The 26,629-nt window shown below is 39.8% G+C and overlaps 1 protein-coding gene across 1 annotated transcript; it reads right to left on the bottom strand.

Annotated features, from left to right (window-relative positions):
* Positions 1 to 20,489: 20,489 nt before the first annotated feature.
* LOC142631353 (zinc finger BED domain-containing protein RICESLEEPER 2-like) lies at positions 20,490 to 25,680 on the bottom strand. The gene is made up of 6 exons (XM_075805494.1): positions 25,618 to 25,680; positions 23,380 to 23,434; positions 23,092 to 23,323; positions 22,231 to 22,926; positions 20,848 to 22,139; positions 20,490 to 20,740 (listed from the first exon to the last, which is right to left on the bottom strand). Exons 1-6 carry the CDS (start codon positions 25,678 to 25,680, stop codon positions 20,640 to 20,642), a joined length of 2,439 nt encoding a protein of 812 aa, XP_075661609.1. The 3' UTR covers positions 20,490 to 20,639.
* Positions 25,681 to 26,629: the final 949 nt, after the last annotated feature.

Genomic DNA, 26,629 nt, shown 5'->3' with positions numbered 1-26,629 from the left:
GTTGGACGTCCTCGGATGAGTTTTTTAGATGCCTTCCAAGGTTATCACCAAATACCTTTGGCGTTGGGTGATCAGGAGAAGACTGCCTTCATTACTCCTACGGGGAATTATCACTATAAAGTGATGTCATTCGGTTTGAAAAATACAGGGGCTACTTACCAAAGGATGATGACCAGGATGTTCGAATCACAGCTTGGGAAGACCATTGAGATATATGTGGATGATATGGTAGTGAAAAGTAAGACAGTACCTATGCATGTGAAAGATTTGGACGACACCTTTCAAATACTTAGGAAGTACAAGCTGCGCCTGAACGCCTCAAAGTGTTCTTTTGGGGTGGGTTCCAGAAAGTTCCTAGGTTACATGGTGACTCATAGAGGAATAGAGGTGAATCCGGCACAGGTCAGAGCCATTCAGGGCTTGCAACCACTTCGGAATCCGAAGAAAGTTCAGAAATTGACCGGGATGACTACTGCTCTCAATAGATTTATCTCTTGGTCTGCTGATAGGTGTAGACCTTTTTTCCAATTGTTAAATAAATGGAAATGATTCTAATGGTCCAAGGAGTGCACTTTAGCTATTCAGCAATTGAAGGAATATCTTTCCCAGCCACCTATCATGTCTCAGCCAGAGGTCGATGAAATCCTGTTTGCATACCTAGCTGTAGCTATCCATACAGTCAGCTTGGTTCTGATAAGGGACGACGGTGGGGTACAAAGACTGGTTTATTATATTAGCAAATCTTTGAATGAAGCTAAGGTGCGTTAGTTGCCTTTGGAGAAGGCAATTCTGGTTGTAGTCCATGCTACACGAAAGCTTCCTCATTACTTCCAATCCCACACCGTCGTGGTTTTGACTTAACTGCCTCTCAAGTCAGTATTGTGAAGTGCTGACTACTCTGGGAGGGTAGCCAAGTGGGGAACTATTCTGGGAGCTTTTGATATCAAATAAATACCACGCACCTCGGTAAAGGGCCAGGTCCTCACTGATTTGGTGGCAGAATTCGCCGAACCATCATTAGAAGAAACTGCAAAGGAATTGCATAAGGATGAAAAATCAGTTGGCATGATCACATGCAAAGGGCCTCCAATTTGGAAAGCGTATGTTGATGGGGCAGCAAACCAGAGGGGATCAGGCGTTGGACTTGTTTTGGTATCTCCTGAAGGAATTACCTTTGAGAAATCATTGAGATTAGCGTTCTATGCCACTAATAACGAGACTGAGTACGAAGCTCTTTTAGTCGATATGGATATGGTCTGGAGAATGGGGGGAAAGGTAGTTCATATGTCCTCGGATTCTCAATTAGTCGTGGGCTAAGTAATGGGGACCATGGAGGCTAGGGATCCAAGAATGCAAGAGTACCTGACCCAGGTCAAATGTTCACAATCCAAGTTTGATTCTTTCATCCTTTCGCATGTTTCTAGAAGTGGAAACACGCATGCGGACTCGTTGGTCACTTTGGCGATGTCCTCGGCTCAATGTTTGCCTAGGATTATCCTCGTCGAAGACTTATTGAAACCAACTTTAACCACCACAAGTGCCATCCATATCCATCTGATAAGGCCCGGACCTAGCTAAATGGACCTCGTGGTTTCTTTTCTAAAAAGCGATGTTCTGCCCGAGGAGAAGTCTGAAGCAGATAAAATTCGTCGAAAGGCACCTCGATTCTGGTTGTCCGAGGATCAGAAGCTGTATAAACGCTCCTTTTCCGGACCATATCTGCTATGTGTACATCCTGAAGCGACGGAGGCACTTTTGGAAGAATTGCACGAGGGAATTTGTGGAAGCCATACTGGGGGGAGATCCTTAGCCCATAGAGCTCTAACTCAGGGATATTGGTGGCCCAATATGTAGAGAGAAGCTCAAGACTCCACAAGAAAATGTGACCAATGCCAGAGGTTTGCTCCCAATATTCATCAGCCTGGTGGTGTCCTTAATCCTTTGTCTAGTCCTTGGCCATTCGCTCAATGGAGACTGGATATAGTTGGGCCTTTTCTGAGGGCTATGGGAAACAAAAGATGGCTACTCGTGGGAACTGATTACTTCACTAAGTGGGTCGAAGCTGAGCCTTTATCAAATATTAGGGATGTGGACTCCAAAAAATTTATCTGGAGGAACATTATCACTAGATTTGGGGTACCTCACACACTTATTTCAGATAATGGCATGCAATTTGATAGTAAAGATTTCAGGAAATACTATAATGACTTGGGCATCACAAATAGATACTCCATTCTAGCTTATCATTAAGGAAATGGGCAGGCCGAGGCCGTTAACAAAGTTATAGTTAGTGGACTTAAGAAGAGGCTGGATGACGCAATGGGTAGAGGAATTGCCACACCTTTTTTGGAAACTAAAAATTGTAATATTTTGCTTAGAGAAAGAAATGCCATACAAGTGGTCCTCGGCTTATGTCCGAGGAGAGTTTTTTGTCATATTCATCTATTATTTGCATAGATTGCGGCATTCTAGCCTGTTTATTAATTCTCCAATATCTCTAACCTAGGTTTCAAACCCATACTCTACAAATTTCATTGTATAAAACTCTTTGGGCCTGAGTCCATCTAGGGATTGGACCGGGTACAAATTGTGCACTTACAATATATATATATATATATATATATATATATATATATATATATATATATATATATATATATATATATATATGGATCTCCTCTGAAATAGCGTCGAGTTCCATTTTGATAATTGTGTTGAAATGTTTAAGAAACACTTATTTTATATATTATACTTTGTTGACATTTTTATAATATCAAATGTTTAAGAAACATTTATTTTATATGTAATATTTTGTTCAATATGAAATAGATGTTAGTTTTTATTTTCATAAAAAAAAAATATTTTAAGCTTTGGCCCCCCTTAGGTTTGAATCCTGGTTCCGTCCCTGGCTAGGATAGAGCGGGCATCAGCAGGATGGAAGACTTGCCTTACCAGTTCTGTTCTCCATTCATGTGTGTGAATATCAATGAGAGAGTTGGCCCTTGAATAATTAGGCGGTATGGTGTTAGGCCGAGAGAACACTCTAGATGTGGATGGTTCATGTAGCCATTTGTCATACCATATTCCTATTGAAGCTCCATCACCCACTTGCCACCTAGAACCTTGTCTTACAATTTTTTGTGTAGCCATAATATTTCTCTATGCAAAAGATGGACGAGACCCCAGCTCCGCCCCAAGAAAGTCACTCTCTCCGAAATAACAAGCTTTCAAAACTCTATGGACCAGAGATAATTTATTTGTGTGAAGAGGCCAACCCTACTTGGCTAAGAGTGCCAGATTAAAAGCTATACCATCACGAAAGCCTAAACCACTCTCTTCCTTTGATGTAAAAACCTTATCCCAACTAAGCAAAGCCATCTTAGTTCTATAATAAAAAAATAAAAAAAAAAAAATTAATAATTACCTGTTCATAGTGGACCCTAGATCCTATTGTCATAGACTTAGAGTCCGAAGGAATTATAAAGAAGAAATTGTTTGTTTTAGAAGATATTTTAAATATTATTTGTCTCTTTTTTCTTTTTTTTGGAAAACAAAGGACTAGCATATATTAACTAATTAAAGCAGAATTAGAATAAAACCTCTCATAATAATTACCCACAATGTCATAATAAAGTAAAATATAAGCATCTATAGGAGGACTATTAAAAACAACTAATTTCTGTTGAAAATTCATTCATTTCTAGTAGGAGCATATATGCACACAGGTTGGCCTCACGAAAGCAATGTTGTTTGTTTGAAAAGGTTCTTGCAATCCAAGATAGAAACATGCATGATGTAAATTGTTTCTACAAGTATCACTAACCCAACCAAGAACTATATAAGCATCGATTTCAATTTCTACCACTAGCAAATTAAGGTTTATGCACAACTTAAGGCCTACTCTAATATTCCAAAGCTCTGCATCAACAATAGTAGCCGCACTTATGGATCAAGTTTAATAATTTAATTTAATATTTTTCCTTCACGTGTGAGCCTAAATTACCTTATTAGGTGACCATTTTTTTTAAATAGGAGGTAAGATGAGGACAAGGTTTGAACCCACAATTTTATGCTTTGATATCATGATAAATTATCAAATTTCCAAAAAGATTAAATTGTTAGGAAATGATGAATTTAATCATTTAATCTAACAATCCACAATCCAAAGGCATATGTGGTCCTAGATAATACCTCCACCACCTATAAAGAGATATCAATGTTTAATTTGTATCAAGCTTCATCTATTTTGGTCTATTTCACTCTCACTACTTGTTTATTCTTTCTCACACAAGACCAAGTAGTGTAAAAAAATATTAGGCAAAAATACCATTATGGTAGTAGTTGATTTGTGTTTACTAGAGTTGAATACTGGTAAATTTGATTTTTTTTTTTTTTGTTGAGAAAGTGCTAAAAAAAAGCTATAATTTAATGATAAGGACCAAATTGATGGCAAGTTGAAATTAATATGGATCAAATGACTACTACTAAAATGTATGAACCAATTTAAATAGTAACTCCAAAATATAGAAACTAAAAGGATATTTTGTTCAGAATATTACAAAGCGACATGCTTTACTTCCCTAACAAGCACAAGGTTCACACGTGAATTTAAAAACCACCTTGTTTCTATGGAGTCAAATTCTCCAAATATTAAATTATTTGTAACTTCAATCCCACAAATTAGTGTGGCTGAGATAAGCTCACTAATCTTGAAGAATATTACCTCCAGTCTCTAACGCACCAAGGAAAAAATTAATTAAAAAAGTGTTGAGCAATTTGGTCAGATGCGGATGTAATTAAATCCTATTACTTAGGAAATAGCGTCAAATCGGATGTAATGAAATCCGCTTTAGTTATTTTCTGCAAGTTCATACTTGAACCGATAGGGTCAAATCGGATCATGTAATGAGATCCGATAAGTGGTGTACATTTGTTTACAAAAGCACTTGGGAAACTCTTTTTAAGATTTGAAATTCACGTTGCCGACTACAAAAGTTAATCTCGAAAACAAGAACCCATCAACTAATTTATTTTAGTCAAGTTAGGGAAACTTCTTACCTATATATTTGTTAAAAATTCAAAGCGTGTATACTGTATAATATGCCTTGCTTTTGGGGTCATTGGCATTTCGGAGCGGATTAAATCCGATAAAACCAATCTCAAGACTATTTGTGTACTGCGTGTAAAATTAACCGGACTCATCTGCCCGGTATGCAAGCAAAAAATTGAAACAACACATGCGTCACGACTCACTCTTGTTAATTTGCAAAGCAAGTTTTGGGTGGCTTTAACGTTGAAACTGGACCTTTTCTGGCTCTTTTAGCAGCAGGTGGGTCGCGACTCACTCTGGTCGGGGACCCAAGTACTAACCCCCAAGGCTTGTGTATTTTCTAAAAAAACATTTTTTTATTAATATTTCAACTCAAAATTTGTTTATTGATAATAACTTTTAACACCTAAACAATCCAAAAAAAAAAACTTAACATGTTATATTATCAAGAGCCTTTTTTTTTCTTAGAAAGTTTTAGCTTGTGGTGTCGGCTTCTGATGATAGCTCATTATTATTAAACCAAGGTACCAATCGGTTTTTGATGTAGGCAGGAATTGAACCCTAGATCTCTTATTCAACAATCAGACACTTTACTATTTAAGTTAATTAGAACCCACTATCAATATAATGCTTTCATGCATCAAAGATTGATACTTCTTAATGTAATGCATTCATGCATCAAAGATTCAAATTCTTCACCAAGTTGTAATTATTGAATCGTCACAACAACAAACAATCTCCTAACCAATGTACTTACTAGTATATATATATTAAAATCTTTTACAATGTTATTTAATTTTTAGGATCTTTTATAAGAAACCCTTTTTTTTTCCCTTTAAAATTGGAAATGAAGTCTAAGATGGTCAAAATCAAACATTGATGCTTTAAAATTAATTCAAAATGAAAAATTCATATATATTGTAAGTGCACAATTGCACCTGGACCCAAAGACAGTCACGGGCTCAGGCCCAATGAGCCTTAAACAATAAAATTTGTAGAGTGTGGGCTTGAAACTTAGGTTAGAAGTACTGAGAGCTTGATAACAGGTTTTTAGAAACAAGTATAGGTAAATAACGAACGACGATTGTAAAAGGATCTCCTCGGACTCGAGCCGAGGACTGCTTCTTTATTATTCCTCTTTCTTCCTTAAAGATTTACAATTTCTTAATTTTCTTTCTTAGTTTTTGATCCCCCTTCTCCTTGGCCTTTACCCCCTTTTATACTTCTTTCTCTGATACTTTTTGAACAGTGACTAGAAGTTTCCACCTCACTGTTCAGGGGTCACCTCCCCATTAATGCGGCCAGGGAGGTAGGTGCAGAGCCTTTAATGCGGAGGTGGCAGCCTTTACTCTTGATATTTTCTTTAATACTGGTGCATCTAGAAGATTCAGGATGTCCCCTTTTAACCATTAGTCTTTCCAGAGTTGTGCCTTGACCTCTATAATGAAATCTTGAGTTCTCTTGGATCTGTCCTAGGTGAAACTCTCCCTCGGCTGTATCCTTGGACCCTCGGCGCATGGGCCAACTCATAGAGTTTAACCCTGGAGCAGGTCGGCCCTCTATGTTACAGCCCAAAGGCCCATATGCCCACTTGGGTCCTTTTACTCCCCACAATAGCCCCTCAAAACTCTATTTTTCATCATCCGAGGAGAAAAATAGGGTTTTGATCCAACGAACACCTCCTCCACACTTTCTGCAAATAACCACACGTGTGAAAACCGTTTCGCGTTCCGGAGGGTGACACTTGGCGGTTTTATTTTCAAAAACGCGCGCATTTATTACCGTAAGTTATACCTTGTCCCCCACGTTCAACGGTGAGATGAACATCCAACGGTCCTTATCATTCCATGAAAATTTGGGGGGGGACAAATACAATTTCGAGGCCGCTTCCCGCACGTCGTGACGCTTCGGGAACCTGCGCCTTCATTTATTTCTCCAGAGACTAATCCCATGAAAACATCAGCAATCACCTTTTGTCTACACAACTCCGTGGAAACTCGCACAACTTCAAGTCTGTAAGTTCTTATTCCTTTTTTCTCTTAACCCTTTCTCCTCGGACCCTGTCCTCGGCTCTCCTTACAATCATTCCCCCTTTTAGAATTTAACCTTTCGTTCACATTTGATGGGAAAGTTCAAGTGTCTAGTTGATACCGCCGCTGGAATGAAAGGCTTCAGAGCCAAGTATCACATTCCCGGCGATGTAGGTTTAAAATATTGCCCGGCAGAAGCCGTGGCTGGCTCTAGAAAGGAGGGAGAGGTTATCATCCCAATGGTAGCCTTTGTAGAGGGTGGGATGACCCTCCCAATGAAGCCTGTAACTAGGGAGTACCTTCGCAACCACCGGTTGTGTCCCGATCAGTGCCTCCTAAACGTTTTTAGAGTTTTGGGTAGCGTCGATGCTCTAAACGAGCAAATGGGTCTAAACCTCACCTGGCACGATGTCGTCTTTCTGTACGAGTCCCATAAACTTACCAATTTAGGTTACTACATTAAATCTCGCTCCAGTGTCATTAGGCTAATCTCCTGTTTGCCCAAATCCAACAAAGGCATGAAGGACGACTACCTGATCGTCTCTGGGAACTGGCACGACGGCCTCCACTGCCCAGTTGAGTGGGAAGATCCAGGTGCGACACCTTAGGATTAACCTCCCCCCCGCACAAACTCCTCTAACACTCACAAAAATGCGTATTCACATATATTCACGTTTATTTAAGTTTATTATATGTTGTGTGAATCTGACCATGTTCGTTTGCTTTGATGTCTTTCTTTGCAGATAAGCAACACGTGCGCCCGCGCTTGAGCCACTGCAACGTTGCAGATCTAAACCGGGTACTGCGCTCCGAGGTGTTTGTCAGCGAGGACCTACAACTTAGGGCCGCTCACTTGATTCTAGGGTACGATCCTGTATCCTCAGACTTCTAGGCAATAGAGAACGCCATTATTGCAGGTGACCGGCGGCGTAGGAAGATCAACGTAGCCAGACCTCACTTCCTGGACGATCACGACCTCCCTGACAGCCCTAACACCATACTGTATTTACAACCGATTGCTGCGGTCCCTCTAGCTACACACTCCCAGGCAACTGTTGTCCCAGAGGAGCAAGTGTCTTCTTCAAACACGCTAGACGAGGAGATAGAACAGTTCCAACTTGAAGACACCGAAAGACCTCGAGGGAACCAGTTCGTTGTACTTTCTGACGAGGAAGAAGAAGCCACTGAGGCCTCTGGGATTGCAGGGTTAGTCGTTGCCCAACCAGAGGACGAATCCGAGGAGGATATGGACAGGATGAAGGGTCTCCTAACCACGAGGGCTACGAAGGTTGCTGAGAGAAAGACGGGGGGGTCCCAAGCTCTTTCATCTTTGCCACCTCCCCCTCCTCCAGCTGAGCCAAAACTTCCAGCCGAGGATCCCAAAAAGAAAAGAAAGGGGGAGGCTGAGGAGACAGGCAGCAAGGAACCAAAGAAATCGCGACAACAACCGCCACTCGTTCAGCAGCGGAAGCTGGATAAAGGCAAAGGCAGGGCCCGCTCAGTTGAAAGCGGGGAGATCAGGGACATGGCCGAAGTGCGCCGAGCACCGGCCACCTGGTCCCCTGATTTAAGACTGGACGGCGCACCTATCTCTTGCCAGTCCAGTATCAGGGCGGCCCAGCAAGGTCATGCCCATCACTTGGCAGAAGTGTTGGAACGCCCTCTTCTGCTGCCGAAAGATATGGAGACCTTGGAGAGGATGAGCCAACCTCAATTATTCCTGTCTCTAAAAAGGGATCTAGCCCTGGTAAGTTTAACTTTTTAGGAAGATTACATTTTTAACAGCATTAGATTATTCATGAGTGTCCTGCTATACCTAATTTCCTCATACTTTATTGCAGGCCGTTCAGGAAGTCTTCATGGCCGAGAAGTTTATAGAAGATACTAGGAAGAAGGCCAGAACAGAGCTTGAAATTCGGATGGAGACTGAGAAGTCCTTAGGCACGGCCATTGCTGAAAATGAGAAGCTTATCTCTGAGGTGGCTGAGCTAAAAAGAGAGAGGAATGGGGCCAAGGCAAGCCTGAAGACCATGAAGACCCAGATAGAAGGGCAGCGTAAGCTCCTTCATGAAAAAGATGATGAGCTCTCCCGAGTCCAAAGGGAACGCTCAGATTTGGAAAAGGAACTTGCGCTGATGAAGAAAGAAGCCGGCGCATTTCAACGCTCTTTAGAAGCTGCCAAGCAGGCGAGTTACGAGGAAGGGGTAGCTGCCACCGAGGAGCAGCTGACAGAGGCTTTCGCGGCCTTGTGCCGGGAATACTGTCAGAAAGTCTGGGGGGAAGCTCTAAACATAGCAGGAGTTCCTCTAGCCTCGGAGCTGAGGAAGTCCGATAATGTTTGGCTTCCCCTGGAGATACAGGAGATTGAAGAGGCTCCTGCTGCTGTTCCTACCCCTGAAACAACTCTTCCTGCTCTTCCTCCCATGGTCCCAAAGCTAATTCCAGATCCTACAGAACTTTCAGGTTCCAATAAAGAAAAGGAAGGAGGCGAGGGTGCCGAGAAGGGCCTGAGCCAAACCATAGAATCCAATGTCCCTCCAACGAAGGCAGCAGACAAAGGAAAGCAAGTTCTGTCTCCTTTTGAGTTGGAGCTGAAAGAGACTGAGGCAACCAGCACTTCTCAGCAAGATCCTCCTCCAAAAGCTTAGGATCTAGCTTAGGACTTCTCTTTCTCTATATTCAGACTTAATATGTAATGCATATCTAAATGATTAATGAAGAACAATTTTGTTTGATTTTCACTCGTGTTGTATCTATTTTTACTTTATTCTTTTTGTACTTGTCGCAAAAGTTTCCCATTAGTACATAGCTAAAAAAAAAAGGTCAGAGTAAACAAATCTAACTCCAAGGATTGCACAATCATAACCTCCACGCAGTCATGCGCATGTTTTAGCATTAAAAACTTAACAGCAGATGACATGGTTGAGATATTTTAAACAATGCCTTGGTTAAAAAAAAGAAGACCTCATATAACGATTAAACCCTTATAATTTGTGGTATTGTTTTCAGTAGGATGTAAGATCCGAGGACCATTCCTTATATAAATTTGCTTAACGCTTAAATATATAGAACTTAAGATCCGAGTTAATGACCAGTAAGGCACTAATTTCCAGACGCAATAAGAAATTAACTTTAATCAAGTTTGTGGTCCGAGGACAAGACTTAACCAATTTCCTATTTGATTCTCAAGATCAGTAACCTTAAATGTTAATTTTCCCAAAGTAGGAGGTCCGAGGACCCGACATAACTAAGGTTCTGTTCAACAAATGACAAGATATCAATTTCCATAAGATTTGTGGTCCAAGGACGACACTTAACCAAGTTTCTGTTTGATTCTTAAGAACAATAACTTCAAATGTTAATTTTCCCAAAGTAGGAGGTCCGAGGACTCGACATAACTAAGGTTCTGTTTAACAAATGACAAGATATCAATTTCCACAAGGTTTGTGGTCCGAGGACGACACTTAACCAAGTTTCTGTTTGATTCTCAAGATCAGCAACTTCAAATGTTAATTTTCCCAAAGTAGGAGGTTCGAGGACCCGACATAACTAAGGCTCTGTTTAACAAATGACAAGATATCAATTTCCACAAGGTTTGTGGTCCGAGGACGACACTTAACCAAGTTTCTGTTTGATTCTTAAGAACAATAACTTCAAATATTAATTTTCCCAAAGTAGGAGGTCCGAGGACCCGACATAATTAAGGTTCTGTTTAACAAATGACAAGATATCAATTTTCACAAGGTTTGTGGTCCGAGGACGACACTTAACCAAGTTTCTGTTTGATTCTCAAGATCAGCAACTTCAAATGTTAATTTTCCCAAAGTAGGAGGTCCGAGGACCCGACATAACTAAGGTTCTGTTTAACAAATGACAAGATATCAATTTCCACAAGGTTTGTGGTCCGAGGACTGCACTTAACCAAGTTTCTGTTTGATTCTTAAGAATAATAACTGCAAGCGTCAGAGGTACTCATAACTTTGAAATATTAACTGACAAAAGCACATTTTATTAATAATAATACCTTCTAAGATTATTTACATTCCAAGGGCGTGGTACAATTCTTTCGTCTAGGTCAGCTAGCCGATATGACCCTATGCCTGCTACTGAAACAATGCGATAGGGGCCTTCCCAGTTGGGTCCCAGCTTACCCCAAGCTGGGTTCTTAGAAGTGCCTACAACTTTCCTTAGTACAAGATCACCAGGTGCAAGTGGTCTTAGCTTCATGTGGGCATCATATCCCCGTTTTAGCTTCTGTTGATAATAAGCCATTTGGACCATGGCTGCCTCGCGTCGTTCCTCGAGTAAATCAAGACCTTTCTCCAAGAGTCCATTGTTATTCTCCGGGCTAAAAGAACTTGTCTTTAGGGTGGGAAAACCAGATTCCAGAGGTATCACCGCCTCGGCTCCATATGTCATAGAGAATGGCGTTTCTCCCGTGGACCTACGCGGGGTGGTCCGATACGTCCACAAAACATGAGGGAGTTCTTCTACCCATCTACCTTTCGCATCGTCCAACCTTTTCTTAAGCCCACTAACTATGACCTTGTTAACGGCCTCGGCTTGCCCATTTCCCTGAGGATAGGCTGGGGTGGAGTATCTATTTATGATACCCATGTCACCACAATATTGCCTAAAGGCCTTGCTGTCAAATTGAACGCCATTGTCTGAGACAAGTGTATGTGGTATACCGAATCTAGTGACAATATTTTTCCAGATAAATTTCTTGGAATCAACATCTCTGATATTGGCTAAGGGCTCGGCCTCAACCCATTTAGTGAATAGTCTGTTCCACAAGAAGCCATCTTTTGTTTCCGGCAGCTCTCGGAAATGGCCCCACTATATCCAGTCCCCATTGGGCAAAAGGCCAAGGACTGGAGAGAGGGTTAAGAACCCCACCAGGCTGATGAATATTAGGGGCGAACCTCTGGCATTTATCACATTTTCTGGCATAGTCTTGAGCCTCTCTCTGCATATTGGGCCACCAATAACCCTGAGTCAGGCCCTATGGGCTAAGGACCTTCCCCCAGTGTGACTTCCACAAATCCCTTCATGCAGTTCCTCCAGAAGTGCTTCCGTTGATTCAGGGTGCACACACAACAAGTACGGTCCTGTGAAGGATCGTTTGTACAATTTCTGGTCCTCGGACAACCAGAAACGTGGCGCCTTTCGACGTATCTTATCTGCTTCAGATTTGTCCTCAGGAAGGATATCATTCCTAAGAAAAGATATGACCGGGTCGATCCAACTAGGTCCAGGCCTTATTAGATGGATGTGAACTGTGCTGACGACAGTAAGAGTTGGCTCCAACAAATCCTCCACGAGGATAACCCTAGGCAAGTCCTAAACCGAGGAAGTCGCCAACGTAGCCAAAGAATCTGCATGAGTGTTTGCACTCCTAGAAATATGAGCTAAGAAGAAGGAGTCAAATTCAGCTTGCTGACGCTTGACCTGGGCCAAATATTCCTGCATCCTTGGATCCCTAGCCTCCATGGTCCCCGTGACCTGGCCGACCACCAGTTGAGAGTCCGAGAACACATGGATTTCCTTTCCTCCCATTCTATGTACCATTTTCATGCCTACCAAGACTGCTTCGTATTCGGCCTCATTATTAGTGGCTGAGAACGCCAATCTCAGAGATTTTTCGAAAACAATTCCCTCAGGGGAGATCAGGACAAGCCCAACACCTGATCCTTTCTGATTAGCCGCCCCATCCACATACACTTTCCAAATCGAAGGCATTGCAGCTGTAATCACACCAACTGATTTTTCACCCATGTGTGCTTCTTTTGGAGTTTCTTCTAGCAATGGTTCGGTAAACTCTGCCACCAAGTCAGCGAGGACCTGGCCCTTCACCGAGGTGCGAGGCTTGTACTTAACATCAAAGGCTCCCAAAATGGTTCCCCATTTTTCCACCCTGCCAGAGTAATCAGCACTGCGTAACACCGCCTTGAGAGTCAATTGGGTCAGAACTACCACAGTATGAGACTGGAAATAATGAGGAAGTTTGCGCGTGGTGTGGACTACGGCCAGAAGCGCTTTTTCCAAGGGCAGATAGCGCACCTCGGCCTCATTCAAAGACTTACTAATGTAGTAGACCGGTCTTTGCACCCCGCTTTCATTCCTTATAAGGACCAGGCTGACCGCGTGGACAACCACTGCCAGATAAGCAAACAAAACCTCTCCCGCCTCGGGGCGAGACAAAATGGGTGGCCGAGAAAGATATTGCTTGAGTTGTTGGAAAGCTAACGCGCAGTCCTCGGTCCATTGGAACCCTTTCCATTTATTCAACAATTGGAAGAAAGGACGGCACCGGTCAGCTGACCGAGAGATAAATCTATTCAATGCAGCAATCATTCCGGTCTATTTCTGGATCTCTTTTGGGTTCTGAGGCGGCTGCAAATTCTGAATAGCCTTGACCTGTGCTGGGTTCACCTCGATGCCTCTATGGGTAATCATGTATACCAAAAACTTTCCGGATCCCACGCCAAAAGAGCATTTTGAGGCGTTAAGGCGCAGTTTGTACTTTCTTAGCACCTGGAAGGTGTTGGCTAGATCTCTCATGTGTGAGGGTATTGTTTTGCTCTTAACCACCATATCATCCACATATACTTCAACGGTCTTCCCCAGTTGCTGTTCGAACATTCTAGTCATCATCCTTTGGTAGGTAACCCCAGCATTTTTCAAACCAAATGGCATGACCTTATAATGATAATTCCCCGTCGGAGTAATGAAGACAGTCTTCTCTTGATCCTCCAATGCCAAGGGAATTTGGTGGTAACCCTGAAAGGCGTCCAAAAAACTCATCCGAGGATGTCCGACAATGGCATCCACCAGTTGATCAATACGCGGCATTGGGAACGAATCTTTGGGACAGGCCTTATTCAGATCAGTAAAGTCCACACACACCCTCCACGTTCCGTTCTTCTTTTTAACAACAACTGTATGGGCCAACCATTCGGGGTAGAAAACTTCTTTGATAGCCCCAGCCCTCTTGAGTTTAAGCACCTCTTCCTTCACAGCCTCAGAATGTTCCCTAGAAGAACGCCGAGGTGGCTGTCTTCTCGGAACAATAGCTGGGTTGACATTTAAATGATGACAAATGAAGCTCGGATCGACGCCTGGAGCTTCGTAAGGATCCCACGCAAAAACATCAATATTGTCCTTCAGAAATTCCAACAATTCGATCTTCTCTTGGTGTGGCAAAAGTATGCCGACTTGGAAGAACCTCTCTGGGTCATCGGCTACTGGAAACTTCTCTAACTCCTCACAATATGTCTCCTCTCCCGTCACCATTCCAGATGAATCAGGAGCTGTTAACTGCTATAAGTCTTTGGTGATTAAAGCTGAAGGCTCGGCTTCTGTCTGATGCAGTACTGCAGCCGATACGCACTGCCTGGCTACCGATTGGCTGCCGAGGATTTCCTCAACACATTCCCCCGAGGGGAATTTAACTTTAACATGTAAGGTAGAGGAGACAGCTCCAAGTGCGTGCAGCCAAGGCCTGGCGAGGATGGCTGTATATGGAGAGTACGCGTCAACCACAATGAAATCCACCTCAACCGTTTCTGAGCCGGATTGAACGGGCAAACGAATCTGTCCCTTCGGCACAACGGCTCTCCCTTCAAAGCTTATAAGCGGCGAATCATAAGGGGTAAGATCTTCCAACTTCAACCTTAACCCCTTAAATAGATCAGGGTACATGATATCTGCACCGCTGCCCTGATCTATCATCACCCTCCTCACATCATAATTCCCTATCCTAAGCGTAACTACAAGGGCATCATCATGGGGCTGGATAGTCCCTACCTTATCCTCGTCGGAGAATCCTAAGACGGGCAAAGTGCCCTTCAACCTCTTCGGCCTGCTGCCAACATCCTCGGCCTGAGAATGGGAAACCGCCATCACCCTAGTGGGACCTGAGCCGGTCCTACCAGGTGCAGCGAAGATAACATTGATTGTTCCCAATGCCGGCGGAGACGAATTGTTCCTCTGATTGTTTGAGCCAAACTGGCTGCCCTGCCCAGTAGGTTGACACAAGTGCTGCTTCAGTTTTCCTTCACTGACAAGCTGCTCCAAATGGTTCCAAAGGGTCCGACAGTTCTCGGTAGTGTGGCCCATATCCTGATGGTACTGACAAAAGAGGTTCTGATTCCTCTTCGCAGGGTCCCCTGACATCTTACTAGGCCATTTGAAAAAGGGCTCCTTACGAACTTTCTCCAACAACTGATGCACTGGTTCTCGGAACACAGTGCTCACGGCCTGAGGTGCTGTCGAGCCGGACTGCCCAACGTAATCTCTCATCGGCCTGTTATTGTGGTACCTGTCCGACCTGAAATCCCTTCTCTCCTGCGGGATAACCTTCTCCTTTCCCTTTCCTTGTTGTTGGTCTTCCTCCACCCTCTTGTACTCGTCAATACGATCCATAAGACGACGTACGCTGCGGACGGGCTTTTTGGTCAACGACTTTCTCAAGTCGTGATCAGTAGGAAGACCCACCTTAAAGGTATTGAGCGCCACCTCATCAAAGTCGCCATCTATTTCATTAAACATCTCCCAATAACGGTCGGAGTATGCTTTCAACGTCTCCCCTTCCCTCATGGTCATGGATAACAGTGAATCCAATGGCCGAGGTACTCTGCTACACGTATTGAACCGCGAAGCGAATGCTCTAGTAAGCTCCCCAAACGAACCTATAGACCCCGATTTAAGGCCGTTGAACCACCTTATAGCAACAGGTCCCAGGCTAGAGGGGAAAACTTTACACATCAGGGTCTCGTTGTGAGAGTGCACCGCCATCCTCTGGTTAAAGTGACTCACGTGCTCCACCGGATCAGTCCGGCCATTGTAGATGGTAAAAGTGGGCTGGGTAAACCTTCTGGGAAGCCTTCCTTTCTCAATCCTCCGTGTAAACGGAGATTTGGAGAGTTGGTGCAACGCCCTACTCATAGCATCGTTGCCTAAGCCCCTAGAATGAAGCTTCTTACGTCTGCGAGTTGGCTGGTCGTCCTCCTCACCGGAGGACGTTGCACTGGTGGGAGAGCACGACCTTGAGCTGTAGCCACCTTCCCTATCCTCCTCTGAGGAAGGATTAGATGAGGACGGTGAAAACCTACGCTTAGCACGGCGTAACATTCTCTTCAAACGATTGATTTCCCTCTGCATGGACTTAGAACCCTCCTCGTGGGTAGTGCTACCCCCACCATGAGTATGGCTAGCCCCTGGGTATTCTGTGTGGACGCTTCCCTCACGATCCCTTCGACGCTCAAGACGCTCGAAAAGATCCTCCGGCTGTGATCCCTGTGACTCTGCATGGGGAGAACCTAAGCCTGCCATAGTATTCCCACTCCTTCTAGACTAGACTTCCCACAGACGGCGCCAATTGTAAGTGCACAATTGCACCTGGACCCAAAGACAGTCACGGGCTCAGGCCCAATGAGCCTTAAACAATAAAATTTGTAGAGTGTGGACTTGAAACTTAGGTTAGAAGTACTGGGAGCTTGATAACAGGTTTTTAGAAACAAGTATAGGTAAATAACGAACGACGATTGTAAAAGGATCTCCTCGGACTCGAGCCGAGGACTGCTTCTTTATTATTCCTCTTTCTTCCTTAAAGATTTACAATTTCTTAATTTTCTTTCTTAGTTTTTTGATCCCCCTTCTCCTTGGCCTTTACCCCCCTTTTATACTTCTTTCCCTGATACTTTTTGAACAGTGACTAGAAGTTTCCACCTCACTGTTCAGGGGTCACCTCCCCATTAATGCGGCCAGGGAGGTAGGTGCAGAGCCTTTAATGCGGAGGTGGCAGCCTTTACTCTTGATATTTTCTTTAATACTGGTGCATCTAGAAGATTCAGGATGTCCCCTTTTAACCATTAGTCTTTCCAGAGTTGTGCCTTGACCTCTATAATGAAATCTTGAGTTCTCTTGGATCTGTCCGAGGTGAAACTCTCCCTCGGCTGTATCCTTGGACCCTCGGCGCATGGGCCAACTCATAGAGTTTAACCCTGGAGCAGGTCGGCCCTCCATGTTACAGCCCAAAGGCCCATATGCCCACTTGGGTCCTTTTACTCCCCACATATATATATCTTTAAAAAATCAAGGCATACACAAAACATTTGTAATTTTCAAGTATATGATAATGTTGTTAATATTTCTAAGTTAATTTTATTTTATTTTAATTTTAAGTATTCAAATGACTATTTATGGATTACTTTTTTTGATATATATATATATTGATAGGCAAAAAATGTATTGACCCATTTGGCAAATTAATTAATTAATTATCCGAGTTAATTAATTAAGTCAATTTAATATGCAATAAGCGTGGTAGCAGAAACAAATCACCAACTAAGCTAAATACAACAGAAAATAAATTTGACACGGTGATTTGCTTACAAATAGGGAAAACCTCTGAGGTAAAACCCCACCGGGTGAATTTAAGGTCACTATTCCTAAGAATCCACTATTATCAAAACAAGCAGTTACAAATAAAAGGAATCCTAGTACCTAATACCAACTTACAGTTGAACCCTTACCTCAATATCCAATTGGACTTGCAATGTAGTAGCAATCTCTTCGTTCAATGCACGAATCCTAGTACGTGGCTAACCAATCGATGCACGGATCTCAGTAAGTGACTAACACCACAGCAACTCTTTGATTGATGTAGTTTATTTGCAACAGTTTCACGTACAAACACCAATAAGATCTTTAATGTTGGTGTAAGAGACTTTGCTTAGTTACAAAACTCAAAAACGTATAAGAAACGCATCAAGAACTCTTTCTTCTGTAGAAAGAGGCTAGGGTTTCAAAAAGAAAACCTTATGAAGCTCTTTAGGGTTAAGTTTTTCTTTTCCCACATTCTTTAAATAGGAGCTTAATGGGCTCTCCTATTCCAAATAGGTTTACACAAACCTTGGGCTTTCCTAATCCAATAAGAATTATACAAACCCATAAACAAAAGGCCATTTAGAATAAAAACATTGGTGACTATAGTCTGAATCCCGTAAGCTTGATAGATCAAGACATGTGTCAAGCTTTAATGAATCTCTACAGATCGAGCTTCTGTTGAGGATGTATCAAGACCTACAAATTGTACTTTTCTTGAGTAGTTATTGAGTATTCTTCATGTTTTCAATGTAACCATTTGTAATGATCATTTTAAACCTACTTAGATTTACCCAAATACAAATAAAGTGCGTTTTATCAAAAGATATGTCAATTACATAAAAATATGTCCTTAACATAAATAAATAAATATATATATATATATATATATATATATTAATTCATAACAAACTTATTCTATGAAGTAGCTTAAGCAATGCAATGATTATACTAACTCTAATATATTTATATTATATTTTCTATGTCAATCATTTTTTTTTTAAAAGAAGTAATTTTTTTTATATTAATAATCATTATTGAGTTAATTTTGTTTTCAATATTTTAGCATGATTTTTCCTCTTTAAACCAAAATCTTTATACCAAAAAAAAAAAAAAAAAAAATCCTAGCTCGACCACTAATAAAGTGACTTTTGGTTCTTTAGTCATTGCCAAATATATATAGATACTTTTTACTATAGCATGGCATATATGCAGTGACGAAGCTAGAACTTGGAGTAGCTCTGTTGTTGGCTGTGTGCAGCGGCTCCAGCCTTCGGCTCTGCTGTTGCTTAACTGCTTGAAAGGTTTTTATTTTATTTTTTATTTTTTTGTCTTTAATTTGATGTGTGTGTCTGCTATTGGGGAATGAAAAAATTATTTTATTTAAATTTTTTTAAGGGCTGGGTTGTTTGTTTTGGTAGAATTGGTTGATTGGATTTAGTTTTGTTTATCTTTAATACATGTAATTTTTGTTGTTGGGCTAATTTTTTTGGATTTATATATATTTTTTTTAGATTTTAGATCTATTGATTTTTTTTTCGTATAGTTTTTAAAAGGAGGAAAATGCTAGAGTTACAAATTTTTTTACAATTTGGTAATGTGGTGAGTGGTTATTGATAAGTAAAAAAGTGGTGTAAGTAGTAGACCATATTCGAACTAATAAGAATTTGCTACCTCAATAATTTGTAAAGATGTTGTAGAAATCTTTAAGGCTATAATATCACTCTTAAAAGAATCCATGATAATGTTAAGGGGGGAAACGTGTAATTTTATAAAATAAAATGCTGATAATAGGTGGCTGGCTACTGTTGCTAGTGGGGTTTTTATTTCATTTTAAGAGAAGGTAGGAGGTTTTTTTTTTAAAAGTTGTTTTAAAAATTGATTTGCTAAAATAAGAGATGTAATGTAAGATGTATTGTAAATGTTATGCTAAAATAAATAAAGTAATTTTTTGATGTGTTGAAATAAAATTTGTTTTTAGAACAACTAATGCTAATGCTCTTGCAAAGTTCTTTTGTATGGAAATAAAGACTTTGATTTTTAGTTTTAGTTTGAATGAGTTGAATAAAGTGTTCAGTGTAAAGAATTTGTATATTGATAAAATTCATAAATAGAGTCATCAATAGAAAGATTTAAATGATTAAATGGAAGAATATTAAATTCATAACATAAATGTTTATATTCCTTAACAATCAAATCAACCATACCTTGTTTTAAGTTTATAATAAACAAATTATAGAAACAATATTGATCTTGAAATTTGTTAATTTAAAATTCTCGGATCTAAATACAACCTTATAGATTAAGAAGATCCGACTTTATATAAAAATAAAACTATCCGAATTTTCATCCCCAAAAAAAAAAAAATCCGACTTTCAACCCGATGGCCTTTTAGACCTATGCATATCTAATAAGTCGTGCATTTCTCTTTCTTCGATGCCATATAAATAAAGCATGTTATCGTAAATCTACATGCATATCTACATCCAACACGAACATTGTCCATAGTTTCAAAGAATTCCTTCTATCTATCTTAATGTCCCAACTCCTACCTAGATCATCTCACTCGCCACCAACACAGCCACAACCTTCACAAACTACAGACCTGGATCACCACTGGTAACTCCAGCTCTAGTAGGAATGGCAACGAGTCGGGTTCGGGCCGGGTTTTTGCATACCCGGACCCAACCCGCGGGCCAAGACCCGAAACTCGGACCCGGCCCGAATAATAATCGGGTTTTTTTCTCGGGGCCCAGACCCGCCCCGCCAGGCCCCGCGAGCCCCGTTTAACTTATTGGGCCCAAATTTAGCCCAACCAAAAAAAAAAAAAAATTTGAAGCCCATTAAATTTTTTCCCCTAAATTCAAGCCCATTCAAGTCATTTAACATGGCCCAAATGCCAAAATTTGCCCTGTTATATGGTAGCCAAATCATTTACCTCCATTTATATCATTATATGGCACCCAAAATCATCTTATATGGCAATAAATTACTTAAAAAGCTACAAAATAAATCTCACAAGTCTAAGAAATTACAAAATGTCTTATCCTCCACAAATCAACAAATTAAAAAGACTAAGAAATTACAAATGGTTTAGAATAATTACAAACCAACAAATTAATCTAACAAGTCTAAGAAATTAAAACGGCTACTAAATTATTACAAAATGTTTAATCGTCCACAACTGTGACACAACTCCCATCCTCTTCATTAGGCTCCCCATCATCAAGAATTGTTTGAAGATCACAATCACCAGACATAGTTGAAGAACCTACAACAACAATGAATTAAAAAATGGAATAAACTTCATCAATTTGTAACAAGCAAAAATAAAAATACAATTTTGATTTTATAAATAAAAATTAGACAATTACTAACCGTTGATTTCACTCCATAACCAATTCTGAGCACACATTATTGCCTCTATAGTCTTGGGATGTAGCCTACTACGGTGTGGACTTAAAAGCCTCCTACTAGTGCTAAAGGCAGATCCTGAAGCAACAGTTGTGACAGGAGTGACTAAAATATCTCTTGCAATCCTTTGTAAAGTAGGATACTTGAGACCATTACTTTTACACCATCCCAAAATATCAAAATCTTCACTTCTCTTCAACACTCCCTCATCAATGAAATAATCAAATTCCATTCTATCACTCCCATGTCTCTTTGAACTATTGTTCACAAACAAATCAAAACATGACATTGCCCCACTCAACCTAAACTTCATTTGAGCCGTAGGGCTTGAAGCACTACTTGCAGGAATATGAGAACTTCCTTCATTATTTGCAAGGGACTCATCTAGATCTCCATACTCATCAAGCAAATCATAACAAAGATTCTTTATTTTTTCAATCTCCAAATTTGAATTATCACCATAAATGTTAGGATAATAAAACTCCAATAACTTCATCTTATATCTTGGATCGAAGATAGCAACAACAGCCATAACAACACTAACATTAGCCCAATAAGAATTAAATTTAGCAAGCATGCTTTCTGCCATTGTAGCTATCATCTCATTTGAAGACAAACTCCATTCATTCAATGCAATTTTCAACTCACATACCAAAGTAAAATACATATTAGTTGTGGGGTACTTACGACCTGAAAAAAACTCAGTCACACTATGAAACAACTCCAACTTCCCACAAATATCTTTAGCTAACTCCCAATCATGATCATATGGAAAAGAAGAATAAGATGTTTCACGTTTAGCCAAATGAGGAAAAACATCTTTATAAATCAATGCAGTAGAAAGCATTAAGTAAGTTGAATTCCAACGAGTTTTACAATCTAAGACTAACTCTTTGGTGCATTGAACACGCAATTGACATGCATTTTCTTCAAATTTTTGCCTCCTTTTTGGTGATCCAATCCAATAAATCACACTATCACGAATCCTTTCAATACCATCACCAATAAGAGACAACCCATCTTGAACAATTAAATTCAAAATATGTGCAGCACATCTCATATGCAACATAGACCCACCCAACATGAGAGAACTACTATCAAGCTTATTCAAGAGAAGTCTTATCATAGCATCATTAGTACTACAATTATCAACGGTTATTGTGGACAACTTCCTATCAATATTCCACTCTAAAAAGCAATCAACAAGGACATCAGCAAGGACATCTTTTGTGTGTGGAGAAGGAACATAAACAAACCTAAAAAAATAATAGGAATAATTATAACATAACTCAATAAACATTCTAAATGTAAAGTCTTTAACATTCAATTTATAGATAAAAAAATTACCTTAAAACCCGGCTTTGCAACGTCCAAGTATGATCAATAAAATGAGCGGTAATGACCATAAACCCTCTCTTTTTATTACTTGAAGTCCACATATCAGTTGTAATTGTCATCGTACTTCCATTCTTGTCCGTCATCTTCAAAGCTTTCTCCCTCTCATTATCATAGATTTTAAGAATGTCACTCTTCAAAGTATTTCTTGTGACAAGTTTAAACAACGGTTGAAGAGAAACCACAAATTCTCTAAACCCAATGTGGTCAACTATTGAAAGGGGGTATTCATGTAGGATGACCATACGAGCAAGATTATTCCTCACTTTGCCTTGATCAAATTGATAAGCATTTAAACTCATAGTTCCATCCACCTTATTTTGTTGTTTAATTAACACTTGTTGTCGCATATCCCTTATATCTTTAAACTTCAACCGTGGACATCTTGCTAAATGATTACGTAAATGGGTTGTACCTTGGCTAGAATCACCCAAGTAAAGTTTGCTACAATGATGACATTGGGCTTTAATTTTTCCATCAACTTTCTTCCTTGTAAAATGATCCCAAACATCTGAGGTAGTCTTTCTTTTTCTAGTTGTATCCAACTCCAAGCCCTCATTTGTAGGCTCTCGCTCTCGCTCTCCCTCTCCCCCTTCTTGTTCCTCTAACTCTAAGTCTTCTCCTAAGTCCACCGTTGGGGATTTTGGACTCCTAATTGGTTCAAAAGTTTAGGAATTAGAATCACAACAAATATACTTAAATTTATTATGTGACATACTCATTGATTAATACACACAAATTCATAAATACACAGATTCACAAATTCTATCAACCCAAACATAATTAAACATGATTAACTACAAATTCCAATACTTGTTGTTTAATGGGCATAAAGGTGATGGTGATCCTGAGGGTGAGCTGCCAGGCGACAATGGTGAGGGTGAACGTGAAAATGGTGAAGAAGGCCGCATAGCTGGCAAAGGAAAACGTTCGGTTCTCAAGGGAGAGCCGCTTGGCGAGGAAGAACTAGATTTGTTTCTCAAGGGAGAGCCGCTCGGCGAGGAAGAACTAGATTTGTTTGTGTTTTCCATCTCCGTTTTAGGCTCTGCATTCACAACAAACACAAAATCATGTGACATGAATTACCCAAAACCCACATACCCCATATTTCAAATTCAACAAACTGTTTAACCACAAAATTCAAAATTACCAAAACCTAACATGAAAATTCCAAACCAAAAAGTATTCACTCCAGCAAATATTAAGCACTATAATATCAATTTTCATTAGATTTCTTTGTATAATTTTTTGACTAATCATCTACTATTACAATTTACACAATAAAAATTCATATCACATAAATAAAAGATCAAAGTAATGGCTATTCATATCACCTTGTTTTTAATAACTCCAGTAAGCTATGTAAATAAAGAGAACTACGAATTTATGATATAGGGGTTTTGTTAATTTTATTTAATTAATTTTACTACTTTGAATCTTTGTAGCAATGGGTAAGAGAGGAAAGGTCATAAACCCTAAGAATTTTTCACGCAACCGTGGTGTTGCCTCCGATGACATGGACGATGAAATTGATGCCTGTAAGCAAAGCTCATTTCTTTTTTTCCAATTCTTTGTGTAATTATTAAACAAAGGCTTGAACTTGGAGACAGAATTTGAGAATCCGTATTCATTGTTTTTGTTGCTGTTGCTCACAATTTGGATGTTGTGGAATCGATGATTCACTTATTTTTATTTTGGTTTCTGATCGTTGATAATTACTTGATAGACTAATAATTTTGAAGTGATTTTTTATAGGGTCATATGTGTAGCAGTGTAATTATATGATATAATTATCAATTGGGATCAGTAAGCAAAAAATTATCAATTGGGATTTTTTTTTCTTAAAGACATTTGAAACAAGGATTAATCAGAAGAAAGAAGGTAGGGTCAGTTTAATTTCATAGGAAATTCTTAAGGTCATGATATATTAAGTTTAATTTCATAGGAAATCCATAAGGTCATGATATATTAAGAAATTGGCTGTTTTTCGAATATGTTTAGGATATTTTAAGGGACATGGAGTTGCTAATTGATTGGTATATTCTCGGTTTCAATTTCTTTGCTGATAGAAGAAAATAAATAAATAAATGTAAGGTACTGTGTTTTGCTTGGTTTTCAGTTTATTGCGTTTGTATTAGTTAGTTGTGGAGGATCACATGAAGGCAGGAGATGAATGTTGAGAAATTTTTTTGAAAACATGGTGTCACTTTGGATCATGTGTGATATACATACATTACACTTGCTATTAAAATGTTAATAAAGCCATATACCTCGTTCTTGATCTTTTATAGAAATAACGAAAATATCAAAATAAAAATTCATACCACATAAAGTCCAACCAATGTATGTGTTTATTGGTCCGTCTCAGAAAGTTGGACAAGTCAAACAAACACTAATCAAAAATACACACATACATATTATTATGGTACCTTTTGGCCACGAGGCGAGACGGCGACGCGAGGCGAGGCGAGGCCCCGAGGCGAGACCGCGACGCGAGAGTGCGACGCGAGGCGAGACGGCGAGGCGAGGCGAGACGGCGAGGCGAGGCGAGAGCTGCGGGCTGAGGCGAGGCCACGAGGCGAGAGGGCTGTGTGTTGAGGCAAAAGGGCGGCTGGCGAGAGGGCAGGGCTGAGTGTGAGAGAGGCGAGAGGGCAGGGCTGAGTGTGAGAGAGGCGGCTGGCTGTGTGTGTGCAGTGAGTAGAGAGTAGAGACTTAGGGTTTACAATACAAAATCAGAAGAAAAAAAAAAATATATATATATATATATATATAAGGGGTATTTTAGTAATTTAATATACTGGGTATTTAACCGGGTATTTATCCGGGTCGGGTTTCGGGTCGGGTCTGGATTTTTTTGATAAAACCCGGACCCGCTTCGGGTTTTTAAAAAAAAAATCCATACCCGACCCTATTCTTTATCGGACCGGGTAAAACCCGGCCCATTAGGGTCGGGCTAGACCGGGTATCCACGGGTCGGATTTAAATTGCCATCCCTAAGCTCCAGTTGTTGCTAGGCAAAACATGGAACAGCGAAACCTACAATGGCAAGGCTTAATATTTGGGTTTTGCTTCACATCAGCCCTTGGAATTGCACTCCAATCCCCACAAGTTCCATCCCAACTTCCTTTATCTTTCCATTTGCTCTCTCACTGTAATACTTGCCTTCTCTACTCTCTTTGTCGCCAAACTAATCAGCTCCAAGTTTCCGGTCCAGGCTCAAGTGGTAGAGAAAGTTGCAGTCTTCTTTCTGATCACTGCATTCTTCCTTGGAATTTCGATACCCATGCCGCTGAGCCTCAAGTTTTTCAGTTGGGCTATGTATGGTGTCTTATTACTCACCGTTTTTGTATTCCGCTTCGTGTAGTTCAGGTCTGATATAATTATGTTGTTGGGAGACTCCATGTTTTTGGCTATTTATAGTAATATTTTTATATGAAAAGAGAAAAAATTCTTTCAAATCAGTATAGAGAAATCTACTCCAATCCATTACAGGACAGCTTAAAAAACCATTCAAATGTATTATTTAATCAAATCACAGACTCGTTAAATAGATCATATAATTAAAAATATACATGAATTTTTTTATTAATTATCACAAATTGGATTGGAAGAAATTTTATCAAACTAAATTTGAAGTAAACATTTCCTATCTCATAAAATGCTTCTGTGTTTCTGTTTAACACGAAATTGTTTACTTCCTATATATTTGTACAGTTTCATTGAGATTGTATTGTCTCCATTAATAAAATGCTTGTGTATTTGTGTATGACAGGAAGTCGTTTATTTCACATATATTTTGTATGGTTTAGTTGAGATTGTACTTTCTTCTATTTTGTTAATAATAATTAGAGTCCAAATATCTCATTCTCCACTTGTTTTAATAATTAAATTATTTAAAAAGATTCTATGTCCCAAAACATAATGAGATACCTATCCATGTTAGTTCAGGGCTCTTTCACAAGATAGTAATCCATGTTTTGCCTATCAATTAATTAATTAATTATTTTAAAAAATTTATGAGCCACATAAGTATACTAAATCTGTAAACCATCAATCAGGTAAGCAGTTTCTATCATTGAAATAATGGTAAAGACCAAAATAAAAATTTGTTAAAAAACTCATGAACCAAGTTAAAAGTCTTCGAAACATAAGAACCAAAATGAAAATACCGCAAAATATAAGAGCCAAAAAGATGATTTTGTCTAATTTATACAATATTTTTTAATTAACCCATACATGGTATATGTAATTTTGTATTATAATTTACTATCTCTCGACTCTTATTTTCCAAGTTATAAGGATTAAGGTTTAGTCGGTAATAAATTTGGAGAGATAAATATCATTTGAAGGG

Source organism: Castanea sativa, chromosome 4 (assembly GCF_040712315.1).
Source record: "Castanea sativa cultivar Marrone di Chiusa Pesio chromosome 4, ASM4071231v1".
Classification (NCBI taxonomy): Eukaryota; Viridiplantae; Streptophyta; class Magnoliopsida; order Fagales; family Fagaceae; genus Castanea; species Castanea sativa.
Note: the sequence above shows the minus strand (reverse complement) of the source record. Positions and strands in the feature narration are given on the sequence as shown.

Bases quoted from the DNA above. Each gene is read 5' to 3' on its own strand.
- LOC142631353 (XM_075805494.1), bottom strand. From the start codon at position 25,680: ATGGAGTCTCCCAACAACATAATTATATCAGACCTGAACTACACGAAG. The intron at 23,435-25,617 runs GTGAGTAATAAG...TTTTCATGTTAG, and splicing joins CGAAGCGGAATACAAAAACG to GTTTTGGTAATTTTGAATTT. The intron at 20,741-20,847 runs GTTAGTAATTGT...TTGTTGTTGTAG, and splicing joins GTTATGGAGTGAAATCAACG to GTTCTTCAACTATGTCTGGT.